Source organism: Rhinolophus ferrumequinum, chromosome 4, assembly GCF_004115265.2.
Source record: "Rhinolophus ferrumequinum isolate MPI-CBG mRhiFer1 chromosome 4, mRhiFer1_v1.p, whole genome shotgun sequence".
In the NCBI taxonomy this organism is placed as follows: Eukaryota; Metazoa; Chordata; class Mammalia; order Chiroptera; family Rhinolophidae; genus Rhinolophus; species Rhinolophus ferrumequinum.
The window spans coordinates 56,034,121-56,053,701 of NC_046287.1; the positions used below are offsets into that span (position 1 = coordinate 56,034,121).

The 19,581-nt window shown below is 48.0% G+C and overlaps 2 protein-coding genes across 5 annotated transcripts in view; one reads left to right on the forward strand and one right to left on the reverse strand.

The window, feature by feature from the left end:
* The window catches only part of TFDP1 (transcription factor Dp-1), a 40,321-nt gene extending 31,360 nt beyond the window's left edge, over window positions 1-8,961 (forward strand). For all 4 annotated transcript variants that reach the window (XM_033104347.1, XM_033104351.1, XM_033104348.1 and 1 more), the window contains exons 7-12: window positions 252-395; window positions 966-1,034; window positions 3,115-3,266; window positions 3,768-3,934; window positions 5,048-5,126; window positions 8,442-8,961. In XM_033104347.1, coding sequence (XP_032960238.1) covers window positions 252-395; window positions 966-1,034; window positions 3,115-3,266; window positions 3,768-3,934; window positions 5,048-5,126; window positions 8,442-8,586 — 756 coding nt within the window. In that variant the 3' untranslated portion in view covers window positions 8,587-8,961. The remainder of the gene's footprint in view (window positions 1-251; window positions 396-965; window positions 1,035-3,114; window positions 3,267-3,767; window positions 3,935-5,047; window positions 5,127-8,441) is intronic.
* Window positions 8,962-11,335: 2,374 nt separating this feature from the next.
* Window positions 11,336-17,948, reverse strand: ATP4B (ATPase H+/K+ transporting subunit beta). The gene is made up of 7 exons (XM_033105010.1): window positions 17,837-17,948; window positions 17,172-17,300; window positions 14,927-15,040; window positions 14,587-14,786; window positions 13,375-13,431; window positions 12,067-12,168; window positions 11,336-11,497 (listed from the first exon to the last, which is right to left on the reverse strand). Exons 1-7 carry the CDS (start codon window positions 17,946-17,948, stop codon window positions 11,336-11,338), a joined length of 876 nt encoding a protein of 291 aa, XP_032960901.1.
* Window positions 17,949-19,581: the final 1,633 nt, after the last annotated feature.

The window sequence follows — 19,581 nt, forward strand, 5'->3', positions numbered from 1 at the left end:
GCTCTGGCTCTTCCTGTCGGGTGACCTGCCCCCCACAGAAATGCCCTCCTGCTGGGCCCATCCTGCACCACTAGCACTGGCCAGTTGTGTGAGGATGTGTTAGGAGCAACGCTGGCAGCTGCTGCGACGGGTTTACACCACATGAAGCGAGCAGACAGTGCACTTCTTTGAGTATGTTCAGGGTCTAACATTTAAATGTTGACCTGTGAGTCGTCCTGGATCTTTTGAAAACTCCGCTCCATCTCCCGCAGGCTTATGACCAGAAGAACATAAGACGGCGAGTCTATGATGCCTTAAATGTGCTAATGGCCATGAACATCATTTCTAAGGAGAAGAAGGAAATCAAATGGATCGGTCTGCCCACCAACTCGGCTCAGGAATGTCAGAATTTAGAGGTGCACTGCTAACCTTTCATGTTCCGCTCGGAGACTCTCCCCCAAGCAGTCTTTCTAAAGCAGGTGGTTTTGTTGTCTGCAGCACTGGTGCCTGCTGGGGTCTTGTGCTGTCTGTGCCTGGCCTGGACCAGGCAGACAAGTGTGTCCCTGTTTCCCGAAGTCTCTGATCGGGTCCGTGACGGCCCGTCTGCCGTTGGTGCACTGTCTGTCCGTCCAGCCTGTCTGTGCTGTGCAGATACTCACTGCGGGTGGGGAGGTGTCAGCCCCGTCGAGGGCAGTGAACTCTGTGTATGCAAGTCTGAGTCCTAACTTGTGGGACTTGTACAAAATATAGCCACATCCAGAAAACGAGAGAAGACAGAGGAATATGTAGCTTTGAGGTGGAAGAAAAGTCGCCTGTCTCTTGTAGCATGTGCCGTGTTCTAGATGGTCTGTTTCCCCACCATTAGGTTCAGAGCAAACGTTTTTGGCAAGAACCTCCTTAGGTGATACGGTGTTGATAGGGGTTTTAAAATAAGCTATGTTCAACAAATGGTGATGAGTTCTCGTATCGCTGGTTTATTTTTGAAGGTAGAGAGACAAAGAAGACTTGAAAGAATAAAACAGAAACAGTCTCAACTTCAAGAACTTATTCTACAGGTAATGAAATACTTCTCTTTGGAGGCAAGGTCATTTTTCTTCTACTAATGTAGCTTTTCCTCAGCAGCAGTGTCTCGCAGTTCATTATATTCCTATGTGGTAAATGAAATCTCTACTTTGAGATTTTGAATGTCAATTTCATGCATGTTCCCTGAGCTCATCCTGTGCCGTTGACATGAACTCTCATGGATGTGGACCTTGTTCCCAGAGAGAGAGAGAGAGTGTGAGCATGTGTGAGTGTGTACACATGTGAGTATGAGCACGTGTGAGTATGCACGCGTGTGTGTGAGCATAACCATGTGAGCATGTGTGTCACTTGTCAGAAAATGTCTAAATGGCAAGAGTAATGGCCCCTTAGGAAGGGAGCATGTAAAAATTCCTTGGTTATGTCTGAAGCGTGTTCTGAGTACCAACCCCCAGACTAGGGGTGTGAGATGCAGAGTGAACCTGAGGTGGGTGTTGGCAATTAGTGCTCAGAGGTCAGCACACACGGTCAGGGAGCGTGTGTCAGTGCACCGTCCCTGTACCCTCGAACACACGCGGTCAGGGAGCGTGTGTCAGTGCACCGTCCCTGTACCCTCGGGCACACGCGGTCAGGGAGCATGTGCGGCCGTCCCCTGGGCCTGCAGAGATGTCCTTGAGCATCAGCCTACCCTTGTAGGGTCCTGGAGATGCATGGCTGGGTTAGAAGCAAAAACTCAAACACGTGTGAAGATCGTGCTGGAGAGGGAGTGGCTGGGCCCTGGACTGAGGCAGTACAGCACTGGAATCCCTGCCAGTGACATGGGGAGCAGCTGCCAGCAGAAGTGGTGGTTGGTTAGGAAAGGGAAGGATGCCTTAGTACCTCATTGAGATGCCTGTGGATCCCCAGGGCAGTGAGGCCACAGGCCCTGCGGTCAGGTCACAGGGTGTCAGGGAGCCCTGGGAGCCTGTGTCTAAGGACCAGAGGGTCGGGGTCTGAGAAGCTGTGGCAGCAAGTGAGACCCTTGGGGGGAAGCGTGTGGGACCTGAGGACAAGCCTATGTGCTGAGGGCGAGAGATCTAAGAACACGGGAAAAGGCCAAGATGGGGCACTGTGGGGCTTGGCACATCTGCCCCAGCACCCAGCGGTGTCCGGGGACCACCGCACAGGGTGCATGTCCCGCCCGGGCCGGGCATGCTCAGCATGGAGGCACCATCCCCAGCCTCGGCACTCTGTTGCCCTTAAAGAGGCGTCCAAGACCCTTTCCCTGGGAGGCCAGGTGAGGGGGCTTTGGCAGGTAGAGAAGTGGTCAGAGCCAGGGGACAGAGGGGACTTGGGCAATGGAACAACACAGGGGGGTAGCTCTGGCTGGGACGGCAGTTGCTCTAGGCAGCAGCCCCTCCAGACTCCAGAGTTCATCACTCAGTTGCCTTCGCTAGAGTGAATTGTTCTCTTTCTCTGCATCCATAGCACCTCATAGCTACTTAAAAAAAAGCGAAGTCACTTCCTGTCTCCCAGTCAGCCTTGAGCTCCTGGGTCCCAGCGCCGGGCAGCTCAGCGAGGCTGATAGGGAGGGAGGGAATCTTCTGACTTGACATTAATGGCAGGGAAGTTATCTTGCAGGGAAAGGTCACTTTAGGGCCTGAGGTTCTGGCTTTAGGCCCGAGGACCATATCCCCAAGGAGACAGACTACACCAGCCCATTCGCCGTTTCTGCTGGGAAGCTCCAGGTCCACAACCGAACGCCTGCCTTCTAAGGCCGTCACGTGTGGAGGGGACAGGCATGGGCACGTGCGGACCCCTCCACATTGAGGGGTAGGAGGACTGTAACCTCCAGAGTCCTCCTTCTGTACGAGGGGGTTTCTGTCTGAAGGGTGTGAATGCCTGCGTCTGCAGTCTCAGTTCTCTGGGGATTTGGTTTTTTAGGATGTGCTTTTTTTGCTGGGCAGCTCACGGGGGTCTGCAGCCCCTCTTTCTCTGATCTCCCAAAGGGGGACCCAGACCCTTCTGCTATCTTGTGAGGGTCAGGGAGGGTCGTTGAGGGTGCCTGGGGTGAAGGTGTTAGGTTCGGCGATGACGGGTGCGAGCGTCGTGCTGATGATTGCTCATCTTTTTTAGCAAATTGCCTTCAAGAATCTGGTGCAGAGAAACCGCCAGGCAGAGCAGCAGGCCAGCCGGCCGCCCCCGCCCAACTCTGTCATCCACCTGCCTTTCATCATTGTGAACACCAGCAAGAAGACTGTCATCGACTGCAGCATTTCTAATGACAAGTAGGTTGTCCACCTGCCTGCACGGTCTCAGCGCTGGGTCTCAAGTCAGAAAAGAAGAATGCCATAGTCAGCAGTGTTAACGGCCTGTCTGGTTAATTTATATAAGTGCCTGGTTTATAATTAAATACAATCTTTTGGCATAATTAATTGAGAAGTGTGCTTCTCATTCCCCTGATTATGCATCTCTCTTTTAAAAGGAAAATAAATCAAACCTGTTAGGATTGTTAGTAGGACAGTTGTTCAAATGTGGCACAGCTGGCAGATGGTGTTTACTGTTAGTTCTGGGAGCCAGGCAGCCTGAACCAAAGGTGGACCAGCCACGTGCTGGGGCCGCGCCTCCAGAGCGTAGACGACGATTTGCGGTATCACTTGAGTCTCCCAGGTCACTGTTTCTGAGTTGCCGAATTCTGTAGACACCAGATGAAAGGGCACCTGAGGAGCCAAGCGCGTCCATCTCTGTGTTGAAGATGGCATTTTTCTAACAGGGCCTTTCTCCTCCAGATTCGAGTATCTGTTCAATTTCGACAACACGTTTGAAATCCATGATGACATAGAAGTGCTGAAGCGCATGGGGATGGCCTACGGGCTGGAATCCGGAAGCTGCTCCGCTGAAGACCTCAAAGTGGCAAGAAGTTTGGTGCCGAAAGCGCTGGAACCCTATGTGACAGGTCAGTCAGTCTCAGTGACCATGGTGGCTGAGTGGCTAGAGTAGGGACAGTCCCCCAGCCGCCTGTCATTCAGCTCTCCTCTGCTGAGTTGGCTCAAACTCACCGCACCGAAAGCAGGGACACGCGGGGACGTGAGAGGGTCCTGGGGACTGCAGGTGTGGGTGCGGGCGGCAGGAGGGCCTTCTGACGGGGCCGTCAGCCACAGAGACAATTGCCGAGTGGTGTCCACAGTGGCATTTTGTGGGTTGGCCCATGCAGTTTATATGAAGGTGTTAAGTCAGGATTTCACCTTCCAGGTAAGGCCCCCATAAAGAGAGATTGAAGTTCTCTGAGGAGTGGAGTAGGCTTGGACGTTTCCCCTGAGGCAGCTGATTGGTCACTACTGCAAAGGAACCAAGAATATTGACGTTCTGTGCCTGTTAACTGATGGCTGGAGCGTGGAATCATGTGCTTGGTCAGCGATTACTCTGGTTCTCTGGCTTACATTCTGCTGACTCCTTTGCTAAGAACGATCCTGGCCACAGAGGGGAATGGGCTTTGGGGCAAGAAAAAGCTGCCGTCGCCGCCGCACGTTTTTGGTATAGATCTGTCCCTGAGAGCCATCGCGTTGGATTGGACTCAGAGCTCCTGAGCCATTCAGAACAACGGGGCCTCTGGCGTTGGGTCGTCAAGGGAAACTGGCTCTTCCTGCCCGTCCTGCAGGCTCCAGCAGCCAGCCGGCCGGGACTCCGAAGCTGGCGCGTCTTTGACGTCCTCTGCCTTTCACTCTGGTCCTGGTACAGGCCGCTGTCTCCAGGGGGGGAGTGAATGCTGGTCCTTCGTCCCCTTGGTTCTCACTTTCTGCTTTATGACAACAGTTTAGATTCAGTGGCACGGTTGTGTTGTCATCAGTGACTACACGACAGTTAAGGGCTTCCATGCCTTCTTCAGAGCACTGGCCGGTGGCTGTGCCCTGGCTGAGCAGGGCTACTTTCCAGGAGGTGGCATGGCCCAGAAAACGCTGGGCCCGTCACAGGTGTCCAGGTGCCGTGGCCGTCTTGTTTCAGCATGAGTGCCTCTGTTTCTTCTGGTCTCTGCTTCGTGACGTTTGCTTTATTTTCTTTCTCTTTTCAGAAATGGCTCAGGGATCACTCGGCAGTGTATTCATCACGTCGTCGGTTTCGACCTCTAATGGCACAAGGCTTTCTGCCAGGTGACTCAGTTCAGGGCCGAAGCGGGTGGGCAGTGGGGCCACCATGTCACCTGGCAGTGTGAAGCCCCCCAGCTTTCATACAAACAACCTTGATTCCTCAGCTATTCAGAATTGGATTCATTGTGTAGACAGTGGGACCACCACCCCCTGGAAGCGATTTCAGACCCTCCCCCACCTGAGGGTACTTCACGTACCTGTAGCTTGTCCCCTTCGTGGAAAGCAGCTTTCTTACTGGTTTCTTTCCCCTAAAAAGTAAAAGTAATACATGTTTTTTATGTTTTAAAAAGTCACACACAGCAAAAACCCCACTGCCAACTGCCTTAAGTGACTATGTTTCTCGATCCTTTTTTCCCTATTTCTTTTTAACACAATTGAGGTCACAATGTATATTTAATTTTGTTCCCCGCTTTCTTTACTTTACTTTTTATTGTTAAGTTATATTTTCTATGTTCTTTTTAACACACTTGAGATCACAACGTACAAATAATTTTGTTCCCTGCTTTTTTTACTTTGCCTTTTGTTGTATGTATTTTCCTGTGTTATTGAAGCTTTCTTATTTAAATCAGTGAGCATTTAACCTTTGGCCTAGCAGTCCCACAGAGCAGAGTATGTCAGCCCTCAGTGTTTATCTTAGTTTTTACAAGATAGATAATTTCAGCATTAAGTATTGACAAAACAATGGTTTTATGAACTTTTATATTGTATTATGTTATAAATTATACATATTACGTTATACTAATCCTAAGTATTAATAAATGCTTAATGTCTCAAAATATAAGATAAATTAGCAGCCTGTAGGTCCAACAAAATGGGATTGATCTAATAAATGACGGTGTGCACACACCTTCAATGCAGTGCTCTGTGACCATTGAACACGGCCCCTTGGGTTTCTGTGTGACCCACGAGGCCACAGGGTGGCCCTGAGAGAGCCGTGCATGGGCAGTGGGGGTGTGAGGCCTCGGGGTCAGCCGGCCCGCCCCAGGGAGATGGGACTGGTGAGCGCTGAGTCGTTCATCTGCTGCGAGGCTTAGGAGGGGTGAAGTTCTTTGTAGGGTGTTTGGCACACGGTCAGGTTCTCACAGAGGTCAGCTCGGTTTGTTTTGTTTGTTTGTTTTTGTTTTTGTTTTTGTTTTGCCCCCAGCTCGGTTTTTAATTCCAACTCTCCTGCTCTGTGTGTGTGTAGGGAGCAGTCTGTAAACTGCTGGACATTGGTTATTCCAAGGAGGTGGAATTTAGGTATTTTCTAAACTTCCATCTTCATGAAATTCATTTTATTGATTAAATTTTCGGAGACTCATGTCAGTTTTTATAACGAGGGAAGCAAAGCCATACCATTTCAGAAGAAAAACTAACATTAATTGTGGCATGATACGATATTTTATGAAGGCACGATAATTGACTGAACTGCCCTCCATTGTTGGACATTTAGGTGGTTCCCAGTTAGAAGAAAAGCGGCAATGAGCAGCTTTATGGCTAAATTTTTCACCCTTTCTGACTTGTTTTGCTAGGCTAGATTTCCCAGGTGTAGAATTACTTTGTCAAAGAGCACAACATTGAATAGTAGTTTTTTGTGCAGTGTTAATAAAGACCAGTAAAAGGTATTAAAATATATCCATATGGCTTTATGTTAATAAAAATATTTCTTAGTGTTAAAATATATTGCAACTCTGGCCTGTGGTTGCTGCAAACCTTTTAGGGTTCCTGATCCATATTGCCAAGTTAAACCAACACTTGCTACTTAATCATTTCGTACTTCCCAAACTCCCTTTTTCAGTGTATAATGGCCACGTTTCCAATGTAGTTGTGACCCTTTTATGTCCTATCTTTAAACGGATTTACTGTGCGAGTTCTCCTGGGAGTGACTCCAAGCCCCCGTGTTGTTTCAGGATTTCAGCCCCTCTCCCAAGGTGGGGAATCTGGATGATCTCTATCAAATTTTAAATTCTAGGTTGGCATCCGTTCAATACTTGATGTTTCTTAGAATACCTTTTCTTGCTGCACAACTCAAATACTAAGAAAATGAAATTACTTTTGACCGTAACCTACACAAGTTACAATTCATAGTGGAAATGTGCACTTGTCCCTCCTCCTCATGATTGGCGTGGGCCATCACCTATCAGTGCCCCGGGACAGTAACTAACCCTTCGTGTCTGACTCTCTCTATACTGGGAGGCTGGATGGTGGCTGAACCCAGGGGTCTTTCACCAGGATCCCAACTCTTAAAATCTTTCACCGATCTAGGCCAGGGTCTCACCTGTGGCATTCTTGACATTTTGGGCCAGATGACTCTATGTTGTGGGCACTGCCCTGTGCCTTGTGGGATGTTTGGTAGTACCCTTGGCCTCAGATGCCAGTACCCCTGTCCTTCCCCACCCCCAGCTGTGGCAACCAAAGATTTTCACATGTCCCTGGTTGAGACTCCTAGGAGCATAATGCAAATGTAGGTGGGTTCTGGATGCCCACCTGAGGACCAGTGTGTAGGACCAGGCATCTCTGCCTCCTACCCGATCCCAGCCCAGCAGCTCCACCACCCCTCTGGGCCTGTGGTTGCTGCCCAGGGCCAGCCCCTCTGACTTTCAGCAAATGCCATTCCGCAAAACTGTAGAAAGGGGGGGTCCTTGGATCCTTCCTGGAAGTATAGTTTGCAGAGTGTCTGCATGAGACTCACCTGTCACAGCTCAGCTTCCTGGGCTCTCACAGAAACCAGAGGAGCTGAGGGTGGGGCCTAGGGACATGGTTTATACACGCGTGCACACACGTGCATGTACACGTGAATGCATGCACAATGCACATCATATATGACCACACACATACACAAATGTGCATACACATACACATGTGCACACACACACAACTTGCTGGGTGGTCTCCCACACATGCTATCCAGGGAGCCTTTCTTTGGAAGGTCCCATGTCACCCTTCTTGGGGTCCTTTTTCCTGTTTTCCGCCTCCTTCCTGGAGATTAACAAGTTCGTAAGTAAAAGGCCTAGAAAGAAGGATCTAATCATTTTTCCGTTTGTGCACTCGGGTATTGTTTCTGATGTAATAATAAATGGGGGAAAAGACTATATATTGTGGTCTTGCCAACAGTCCCTTCATTTTACTGGTTAAGTTCAAGAGGACAAGACTGAAAAGGATATGAAAAGGGTGAAACTGCCAACAGTGTTGGGATTCTGTATTAAAAAATGTGTGAAACTTTCCGTTTCTCTTTGTGTACTAGAAACTGCCCAGACCTCCCTGCAGTGCTGGCCTGTTCTCGGCGCAGGCTGCAGACACGCGTCACTGACCACCTTGTGTCACCTCCTGTCCTTGCAGTGACTTGACCAACGGTGCGGATGGGATGCTGGCCACGAGCTCCAGTGGGTCCCAGTACAGCGGGTCCAGGGTGGAGACCCCTGTGTCCTGTGTCGGGGAGGATGACGACGAGGACGAAGAGTACGAGAACGATGAGGAAGACTGATGTGCTCGCTCGCAGGTCGCTGCCCCTCAAGTTAAGCTTCAGGAAAACATGCTTAGGGAAGAGAAACTTTTTTTTAATGTGGGTTTTTCTGTTTCTTTTTGGCCTCCTCCCAAGAAGATATTGGTAAGCTATTGAATTCGATGTGCACCTCTGATAAGCAAGCCAGGGTTGTTTTCTGTCGGTCTTTTAAGATGGGCTGCAGTGTGTGTGGGTTCCCGTGTGCTGATGCAGGACCTCTATTTACTTTTGAGGATTTTGTGTTTTCCTTTTCTATTTTTTTAAATTCAGAGTTCGTTTATGCCCGGTAACGATTCTTGCTGACTTTGCTGAATAAGCTGTACTCCATCTACATCAACGAAAATAAAACTCCATCCGGTGGAGGCGGGTGTACCACCCAGAATGCCATTGGCAGTGTGTTGTGAATGGCGCCACCCGCTGGCCGAGGGTGAGGCTCCAGGACGAGTGTTGTGTTGTTCAATCATGTGGTGTCCAAAGAACTGAGCAAATGGCAAAGCTCTGGTTTTCAACATTAAGCGCCATGAATCTTATTATACCTTTATTTTTCTCGTAAATTATATTGACTGTGATTCCATCAAGTTTATACTTTTTTTGGGGGGGGCCTATTTCGCAACAAATTGCAAAGTTCTTTCTTTGTTTTTGTTCTCTTTGGTAAAAGTTTACTGCCATGCTGGTGCAGCTATGAAAACTGTGTGGAAGGCTTAGAATGGTTTATTGCTTATGGTAAAATTTGCCTGATTTCTTACAGGCATCGTTTGGAAACTTTTTATTATATAGTTGTTTACATACTTATAAGTCTATCATTTAAAGACATGTACTGAAACAAATATTGTATTTGTTTCATAAGCATCTTCCTGTAATCTATTATAAAGTTGAAATTAAATATAGAGAATGTTTTAACAGTTTTTTAACTCAAAATTTGTCAATCATTTTTAATAGTTCTTTTTTTATAAAAAGAAAAAGGAATTTCGGGACAGGCAGTAGCCTCTTTTAAAATTTATTCACAAAGAACCATTAGCTGCACAGTTGCTGTTAGCTGCCTGTTCTAAAACAATAGTCTTTTTATTGAAACACAAACTTTTCTGTAATATTTTATGGAATATAAAGAGACTTTAATTGTTTGACTTGTTTAACTGACTTGGCACTGTTAGTTTTTATTAATAAAACGCGCATGGGCATTTTAAACAATTTCTGTGTTTCTCTGATTCAGAGATTAATGTCTAGAGATTATTTTATCCTGTCAGTCTTACTTTTTGCTGGAGTGAGGAGAAGTTGCCAGGCCAACCAGTGATAGGCTGGGACCCCACTGTTGCTTGCCCCTCAGCTTGTCCTGCAGCTGCTTTTCAAGGGATGGTGGGGACCAAAGAAAGGTCGCGTTGGGCACAGGCCAAAGCGATACCTCCTCTCCATAGGCCAGTGGTGGGGAGAGAATTTTCCTTGATTTTCTCTTGAATCCTAAAAGTGGAGACAGATTTTATGGGTTTGATTTTCAGAAAAAGAAGATCGTAAGGTAAGAAAAGGAGATGTGACCTCTGACTTCCAATGTTATCGTGCCATATCTGAGTGACCTGACCTCTGACCTATGACATGATATTTCTAAGTTGGCTCAAAAAGCTTTCACTGATGGTATCAGAAACGAAGAGCATTTGCTACATTGTCTTATGTAGTACAGATGCTCAACAAATACATGATTCAGTTAACCATTCAGAATACGGACAGGGTCTTGATTCTCTACTCAGACACTGTGTTTGTCATTGGGTTTCTCTGGTTTTCGGGTTGACAGATTTTCCTACCCAGGAGCTGTGTGGAGCTTTCCCTGTTGCTCTTTTGGCAGTGACGTTGCGTCTGCTGCTCCTGTGGGAAGAGGGCAGCAGGCCTCGGGCCATGGTTTGGGTGAAACACGCGTGACACTCGGTGAGAGCAGCTTTGTTTGTTCAGACAGAATGTTCTCATGTCAGGGTTTCTGAAAGGCAGAGAGTTGCAGACTTCACATGAGTTCCTGGATGTTGAAGGAGGGAGTCGTGCTTGAGAGGAAGGTTATTACTGTGTGTAATTACCTCTGGTTTGTAGGTTCTGTCACACTGAGGACACACTTGTGTCCTACTCCCACATTGCTTTGTAATTTCTCTGACTAGCAATTGAAACATTAAAAAGGAGATTTTTAAAGAAAGAGGCATTTGATTTTTTAGTTACTTTTCCCCCTTATTAGGAAAGACATGGCTGTTTTATGTAGAGTAAGCATGACTTTAATATATTTATTTTTACAATTTAGGAATTGCATTCTTTAAAGCAAGCATTCAGAGTGTACATTATCATGTCATGTGTCATAGCAATGCATTAATAGTCTTTAGGTTACATTCACATGGGTAGTAGTTCATTGATGTATAGAAAAAATAAGTTATAGTAAGAAAAGTGATGTCTGTATAGAAAGCAATGAATCATTTTAGGGTCTTGTTAGTTGAATAGCTGCTGCCTTAGGGTTTCCATGTTAATCCAACATTTTTATCATAGCAACAAATTCTATCTAAAAAAATAATAAAGATTTAATAAGAAATAGTTGATCTAACGCTAAGTGCTTGACACACAGGTGCCTGCCCGGAGTTACCCAGCTGGCTTCTTCGTTGGCGTTCCAGAACATCTGAAGGCTGGCTTGGTGCGGAGCCAACAGGCAGTCAAAGAGGGTGGAGGTCTGCAGGTTACCCTGCAGGTTGAGGCCAGCCTCCGTGCTCTTTTACTTCTCAATTTTAAGCTTAAACTCCACTTTCCCTTCATAGGGATCGTGGGGGTTGTCAAAGGTCACATGCTCCGCCAGGATCTTGCACACGATGACAACTTCCGTGTTCCCGGGGACATTGAGAAGCTTTGCTGCGACTAAAGGGTTGCTATAGTGGGGCTGAAACGGAAGTGTGGAACAAGATGTGTCAGAAACTCGCGATGAGTGTCTCTACTTAGGTGGCATGAAACAGAACCAATTCTTAGGTGCGTTCTGCGTAAGACCTGCAGTGATCTAACATCTCATGTAGGCTCTGCTACACGTCCCAGAAGTCACTGGGTAAATATGAATTGGGCTAGAGGGGACAGACAACACCAATGACAAACAACTTATAATTATATTTGATGAAAACTCATCTAAAAATAAAATAGGAACAAGCCAGAGATTTAGAGGAAATGCTTTAAAATGCATATGCAGTTTTCTAAAAAGATTTGAGAGGCCGTTGGAAAGTAAAAGAATTAGGTTTTATGTTTACGTTTTGCGTGAGAGTAATGTGTTTTCAGGTAGTAAGGAGAACTGTGTTTGGGGGACACCCAGAGCATTGAATGGTCAGGATGGGCTACGTAAATGCCTTTGTTTAATTTTTATAGGTAACAGTGTTTATGGCTTTCCTTTTGCTAATCATTGCTAAATTTGAGATGATTTCAGTAGTTGTTATAGGGAAAAGTGAAAAGTTGTTATAGACCTACCTGCGCTTTCTTCCCGTAGTAAGGGAAGTAGTGGAGACTGAAGGTGCCGTTGGGCGGGTAGTACTCCACCTGTAGGGGCTGGCTGTCCTTGTCATGCTGGTCCTGGGGGAGGAGAGGCCACTGCCTGAGTAAAGCGGGATCTGGGTGAGCGAGTGTGTGTGTGTGTGTGTGGGCGCGCGCGCGCGCGTATATCTCTGCTTGTCTATGTAGGTGCTTGTGTGTGTATCTCTGTGTCTGCGTGTCTCTTCATGTGTCTTCATGTGCACGTGTGTCCCTGCATGTCCATTTGTGTGTGGCCTGTGTGTAGGTGACCACATAAATACTTTATTGTGTTATTAGCATAAAGTAGATCTAATCTTTATAATCAGTACTGAGACCCCATTAGGGGTCTAATGTTAGTTTGCAAAACCCCTGATGACTTATCAAAATTTTATTGTTACCATTTTAAGTCCTTGTAGGATAATAAAGGTGGATTGAGCCGAGAATGTGCGTGGGAGCGAAAGCCGATAAGTCTGAATGGGCTGGTTTGCCAAAACGGGCTCAACGTTTGAGTGGCTTTCTGGGATAAGGATCTACGTGCTTTTGTGGGATTTGTTTCTTTTCAGAGTCAGCGAATTGCCCGATGGATACTTTGAGCTTATCAAAGAACAGATGTGGGCAACTTCGGTGTCTGTTAAAATCTCAAGTTGGCCTACACATGTGGTCGAAATAACTTAAAAAAAGGAGAAAGGAAACAAGATGACCCCGGTGCCCCACAGAGAGATTACAGGCTTTGGGGGTGTGGTGTTTCTGTGGACCCCCACACCTTGGTCTCCTACTGCTAATTGTAGGGAGTCTTTCGTGAAGGCAAAATGGTGAAAACAACTTTAGAAAACAATTCAATAAAGACAAATTTAGTTATTTTCATGTACTTAAATACTAGTTTTGAGAAAAACTGGAACAAATTAATGCCAACTCTTAGCCCATATAAATACACTATTGAACAACTATAGCTGTTGGTAATCTGGTATGGTTTTGTAAATAAGCAAATAAAAAGGGGAAAACAATAATAGCAGGGCTTTGGTTTTTCCAAATTGCCACCAAACATTTTGAAGTGCGTTAATAATATACTGTCCCAGATGCTTTTTAAACCAAAACTTTTTTTTCTTACTAGGTTTTTCTCTCCTATAGTAAAAATAAAACTAAGTAGTGTTTTGTTGTGTATTTGGTTAATGAGGCTGACAATTGAGGTGTTCTTAGGGAAAACCAGTTAAGTGATCCTACAGATTTTCTAGCATATACAAAATTATTGCAGACAGTTGCACTCACCAGGAAGGTGCAGTCCACCCTGGGGGCCGTTTTATTGCTGGGGAGAAACCTGACGATCTGGAAGGGAAAGGCATCTTATGCTCATCTGTGAGCACGGAGGGACTCTCCTGAGCAGGGGTTTCTGCAGGGCATTGAGAAGGATCTGAGGGGTGATTCCTGTTCTAATAACCCCCCGTGGATGTTACCAACTCCTCCTTGAAAGCCAGAAGCCCTGCCCGAGGGCTGTGGTCTTGGCTGAAGGCAGGTAGCAGACACACCCAGACAGAAGGGTCCAGGCCCTGGCTGCCACTTCCAGGCCCTCCGGAGTACACTGAATCAGGGCGTAGCATCTGCCTCCTGTGCGGCACGCAGCTCCCGGGGCTCCCAATGCACGCCTTTCTCGGCCTCCTGAAGTCCCAGCCCTTGTGTGTGCCCATTTGTGCCCAGGCCTGGTACAGCACCTGTCTTCCCCACATACCTGCCCCGGTGTGCACAGCCCTCCTGTGAAATGCAAGTGGGAGCTTCCATCACGCCTGCCAGGCAGGTCTGATGGGATCCAGGACATGTGCAGAACACAAGTACATGGCTTCCTCTAGGCATCTTAGGGAGGAAAATTGTGCCCACGCAGATGCTCGGAGCCCCCAGCCCCCAGGCCGTACCTGCTAGCCATCATGCAGCCCTGCCCCCTCACCCCTTCACCCAGCCAGATGCCACCTCTCCTCATCTCCCCTGCCCACCCCTGGCCAGGAGGACTGTGCCCTCCTGTGCTTTGCTTGCACTGTCACTGCCCTCACCCTGGCCTCAGTACCTGACCCTGGGCCTGTCAGTGGGTCCCTGGCCCAGGCTGGAAACCTGCTCTGGACAATTCCCAGGGGCCCTCCTAGTGCCTGTACAGGGCCTGGTTTCTTTCTAGCTGTTGTGCACACATGGCTGCCCTGGCACCCTGAATAGCCCCGTGCTCTGCTGCTCGGCGTCCAGATGCCACCGAGTGTGAAGTAGGTACTGTATTGGAACAAGCGGTTTTCAGTTTGTATTTGAGAGAAGTAAGTTCATGAGCCAGTGCAATGGGTGCGCGTTTGAAGGCGCAGAGTGAGGAAGGGGCGGCCCGGGCAAGTTCGTCCCCCCGTCTCTGGAGGCCTGGACAGGAGGCCTACACGCCCTGACCCCCACCACACGGCACTCCCCAAAGGAGACCTCATACTGGGTCTCGGACCTCCAGCCCTTTATACTCACCCTGTTCATTTTAATAATAAAACATGGCTTTCCCTCCGCAAAGCCGAAGTTGGGATCCACAAGGCCTGAGCAGTTTTGCAGCATGTCTGTTGTGAACTTGCAGGAGAACTTGGTGTGGTTAGGGGCCCTGAAGCTTTCCTGGATGAATACCTTCTCAGAGGTACAGTTTATGTTGTCCTCTTGGGCCTCTGGTGAGTAGCCTGCTGGGACAGACACCTGTGGGCACCTTCCTCCGACGGCCGCCGCTCAGGCTGTTAGAGCTGGCAAAGCCCATGCCCCTCAGTGGAATTTTCTTAGAAAAGGAAGAAAGTAGAGGCTGGCGAAGCATTTTAAACCTTACCTGCCAGGAAGTCGTGGAGGGTGTGCACCAGGTCCGTCCAGGTCTTGTTATCAGAGATATTGTAGGAAATGTCCAGGCCTTTCTCCCCATAGACATCTGGCCTCAAGGTCACCCCTAGAAAGAGCACGACACACTAGTTTCCCAAATGTTCACCACATCCAAGCTGCTGGCTCTGGAGTTGGTGAGTTGCACACACAGTGGTCTCGGGCTGGTGCTGGCCGAGTGGGATGCCGTGGCTCCAACCAGGTCCAGGTCTTCAAGGCCCCCAGGTGATGAGGCTGCAGCCAGGTGTCCTCTGCACCAGCAGCTTGGCAAGGACGCCGCCCACCAGCCTGGGAGCTACGCGGCTGGAAATAGGCCTGTCCAGGAGCCGGGTGCAGCCCTCGGCTGACGGCCAGGTGGGCTCCCAGCACACGAGGCCTGCACCAGCCACCCGGCCACACTCACTGTTGCAGGTGGCGACTCATCCACGGTCAATTGGGTTTTAAGTGAGGTTGTGTTTGGATGCACATTTGAAAAATGGTCACTGGTTTTGGTTAAGTGCAAAAGCAATCTAACAACATATTAATTGTAAAAAAAAAAAAAGTTGAAGTGTACAAGTGCAGGAAGTTCAAGCAACAGCCCTCAGCTTTCCCGTCGCAAGGCTAGTGTGCATCCTTTGGAAGCTCTTAGTTCTGTGAACACAAAGATCTAGAAATGGGCATGTATATCCTGTATTTCTCCACATAAATGGGAGCATATTGTCCATATTCCACTTTTGTTTTTTCATTTGCTGACACCGACACCAGTTGTAATCGTCTTTCCCTGGCATTTCATATCAGCTCACCTCTTCCCATAGTTACTCCATCGTGTTGCATTGTGGGAAATGTTCCATGACTTAGCCAGAGCCCAATTCATGAGAGTGACTTTAAATAAGTAACGAGGGTTTTGTTTTTATGGATGCTGCGGAAGTAGCAGCTGTCCATTATTTAAAATAAAAACCTCCCGAAAGGTTTAAAAGAAGAGAAAGCTCTCTTTGTCCTCTCAGCTGCCCACTCTGAGCGTGTTTCACGGTCTCTTCTCGAGTTCTCAAGTGACTTGTTCATCAGCTTCAGAAGGCAGCTGTTGCCTGTTCCCCTGCCTCCTCCCTGTGACAACGGAGCACACCTCGCTCTGCCTTCCATCCTGAGTTTTGGGCAAATTATATTATGGTTATGTTCTCAAGTTTGTAATATATTGTTCTGAAATTGCATTGAACTCCTCCATGTTTGTTCTGTTGGTTGATTCTAAAAATTGACACCCAGTAAAGCACTTTGGTGTTAAGATAGTTTGTAGACGGATTCACCGAGGATACCAGCAGAATGGCTGGACCCACTGGAGAACGTCTGAGGTGGCTTCTCTTAAAAACTCTTGAATTTTCTTTTCTTCTAGGTCACACCTGTGTGCTGCTGTTGGATGTTTCTGGGGTTATTATCTTCCTTAGAAAATTTTAAGGATGCATGGGTGATAACATTCTGAGTAATTGTGTGCTGGAAAATGCTTTTTTATCCTTCATTTCTTTCTTCCTTTCTTTGCCCTCCCTCCCTCTTTTGTTTTTGTTTTTTGCTGTCAGCCTTGGTTCATGGGCTGTGTATGGAAGTCTGGGTTAGAATCACTTTCCCCAGAACTGGAGGTGATGCCTCACTGTCTCAGGCCCTAGTGTTGTCACGAATGACTCTCTGATTTGGTGCCGCTCAGTCCACTTTCTGAGCCGGACAGGATAGTAGACTAACCGCACTTAGAGAAAATGTGGGGTTTTCTAAATAGAATCTGCTATTATGGAAGTAATATGCTCCCACAGTAGAGATGCCTCAGGACTGAGGGACATTCAGGGGAAAATAAAAGCTCTTTCCCTCCCTTCATTCTTAATCTCCTTGAGAACAGTTTCTTGTATATCTCCTAGAAATGTCCTCTGTGGCTATAGATGCATACATACCAAGTAAGTGATATCAAGACTCTCTTACCAAAAACCTTCTGTTTTAATAATTACAACTAAAGCCAAAGTCAGACTTTGTAATCTGCAGTTACCTTCCTCATCAAAACAGCTGGGGGACCGTCCACACCCTGGTGTGCTCCTCAAAGCCCTGGCCACTGGTGGGGGTAGCACAGAGGCCCCTCAAGGGCTGCCCCTCTGGGGTTTGTTCCCCGAGGGTTTGTGTTCCGGGGAGCAGCTCTGGGACTGAATATCACCCCCACGCTGTTCGGGCTCGAGCATTGTCCCTGTTACCTGGTGACTTGAGCCGGTCTTGGTAGTCCGGTGTGTATGGGTCCAGCGTACACATCAGCGAGTAGATGCACAGAGCGAAGAGTCCGGTCATCACCACGTAGAAGGCCACGTAGTAGAGGCTGATCCACACTGCACGGGGAGAGGCAGGCCAGATGCAGCTGACACATTTCTTAATCGTGTAGGGCACACAACGTAAAACCCACCACTGCAACCATCCAAGTGAACGACTCAGTGGTGGTGAGTACATTCACACACAATGTTGTACAACCATCACTTCCATCTAGTTCCAGAACATTCTCATCACTCCAAAGAAATCCCGTACCCCTTAAAAATCTTCTTAAAAATTGTAAAGTTTAGGAACATAGCTCTAAACTGCTGCTCTCAGATCTAAGCCTGAAATTTTGGGACCAATCCTCAGATGTTCCCACCTTGCAGGTCCCTGGTGCCGGAGGGTATTAGACCTAAAATGGACCTTTGGAGTCATCTGATAAGGGAAGTGAGACCTATCTGGAAGTCCGGGCAGGGCCTGAGTTCTGGGAGCCTGGACCAGCCAGCCCTAAGCCACTGGTGGGTGGTCCTCTGCCTCTGTCCTCAGAGCCTCTGTCCTTTCCCTTCCTTGCCCAGCACACACCCCACCAGGGCAGCATTCCCTGCCGGCCACATACCCCACCGGGACAGGGTCCGGCCCAACAGCTGCCCCGTGTCTGGGTTCCAGCAGTAGTGTTGGAATTCCTCCATCCGTTGGCTGCATGACTTTTTCTCCTGCAGTGCTGCCATTGTCCCTGCTTCTGGAGGTCCCCCTCCTGTAGAATAGGGGTGCTCCCCACACCAAGACTGAGGGGAAAATCCTCCTCTGGGTTTTATAGTCTCCTTCTTCAGAGGTCAAAGGCACCTTGGAGGCAGTTTCCAGGGAAAGCACGAGAGCGGCGTTATCAGACCTCGGCTATCCAAACACCAGTAGCGGGCAGCTCCGTGAGCTTGGCAGGTTCTCCTGCTATCAGGTGCCCCTTCACCTTCTCCCCTGTGCAAATCAGGGTGGTGCCACCTCTTCTTACCACCTCCTCCTCTCGGGGTGCCCTTGGCCCGTAACTTTGTTTTCTGATCATGACTAAGGAAGAATGCTTGCGTGCATGAACAAGCACCATTTGTTCAGCTCTGCCCCATTCTCTCGCTTGCTTCAGGAGGAAAGGTGTAAAGAGCACAGGTCAGCACGAGGACAGGCCTAGACCCAGATGCTCACCTGCCGTGTAGACACTTCCTGGTCTGAGATGATGTGGAACATGTGGTCGATGTCATGATAATTGCAGTTGCTGGGGCTCTGCAATTGGCTCCAGACTCTGTCGTCCCCGTATTTATCACTCACTGGAGAGAATACATCTGACATTGTGAAAACAGGGCCAGTGTGTGAAAGGGGCTAGACGTTCTGTTCCAGACAAGAGGATTGAGAAGGGTCCCTGGTCCCTTCACCTCCCGTTGCTCTTGATGCTTAGTGTCAGCGATAAGGATATTGTCCTCTGAGATCCATTGTTGGGTAGGACTTGGGCTCTTTAGGACTTTTTTGTGTCTATGGAGGAATTCATAGTCATACAACCTAGAGGTGCATTTCAAAACTGAATGCACACTACACCTTGGGCATCGGTTGAAATGCAGATTCTGACCCAGTGGGCCCAGGAGCTCCCGGGGACCGTGCTTATGGCTGCAGGACTGCAGCAATGTCCAGGTGGGGATGCTTGGTCTGGCAGCACATTGGAGTCACCTGGAGAACCTTGAAACCTGGTGCCTGTCCCACCCCCAAGTTTCCGAGAGCAAAGCTGTTAGAGGTCCTGAGCTTCCAGAGAACTATGAGCCCCCCAGACCACCTTAATGTGTGATCAGAACCACTGGCTTAGAAGCCTTGGTGGTTTACATGGCTGGAACTATGATGTCTGCTCACTGGGACATCCAACACTGCAGTTAGGTTGAAAGGTCAATGCCAAGCAAATATAATGTGCTGCAAAGGCCTTTCTACAAATATCTCAGTCAAAACCCAATTAAAATAATGGGTGTTGTACAGAAAGATGTAGAATTTTGTTCACTGTCACATCTAGGCTTTCCCTCTTACGGACCCATGTAGCCAGATTTGAAGATTTCTTTGGTAAGAAGAATAATTAAAAACACTCTTGCCATTACTCTGCCTCATTTTCTTTAGAATGGTTTAGAGTTTATCAGGAAAATGAGCACCTCAAAATTAAGATGGAAATGCACCATTTGAGTGAGAAGTCCTAATTTATTAATGCATCAATCCTGTGCATTTTCATGAACACTGTTCCTATTCACAACTTTGAAAGTTTAGGACAATAGAAACACAGAGTGTGGTGCTAGGTTGCAGTCTAATTATCCACAACCTGTGGGCCTGGGACCCCAAGTGCTG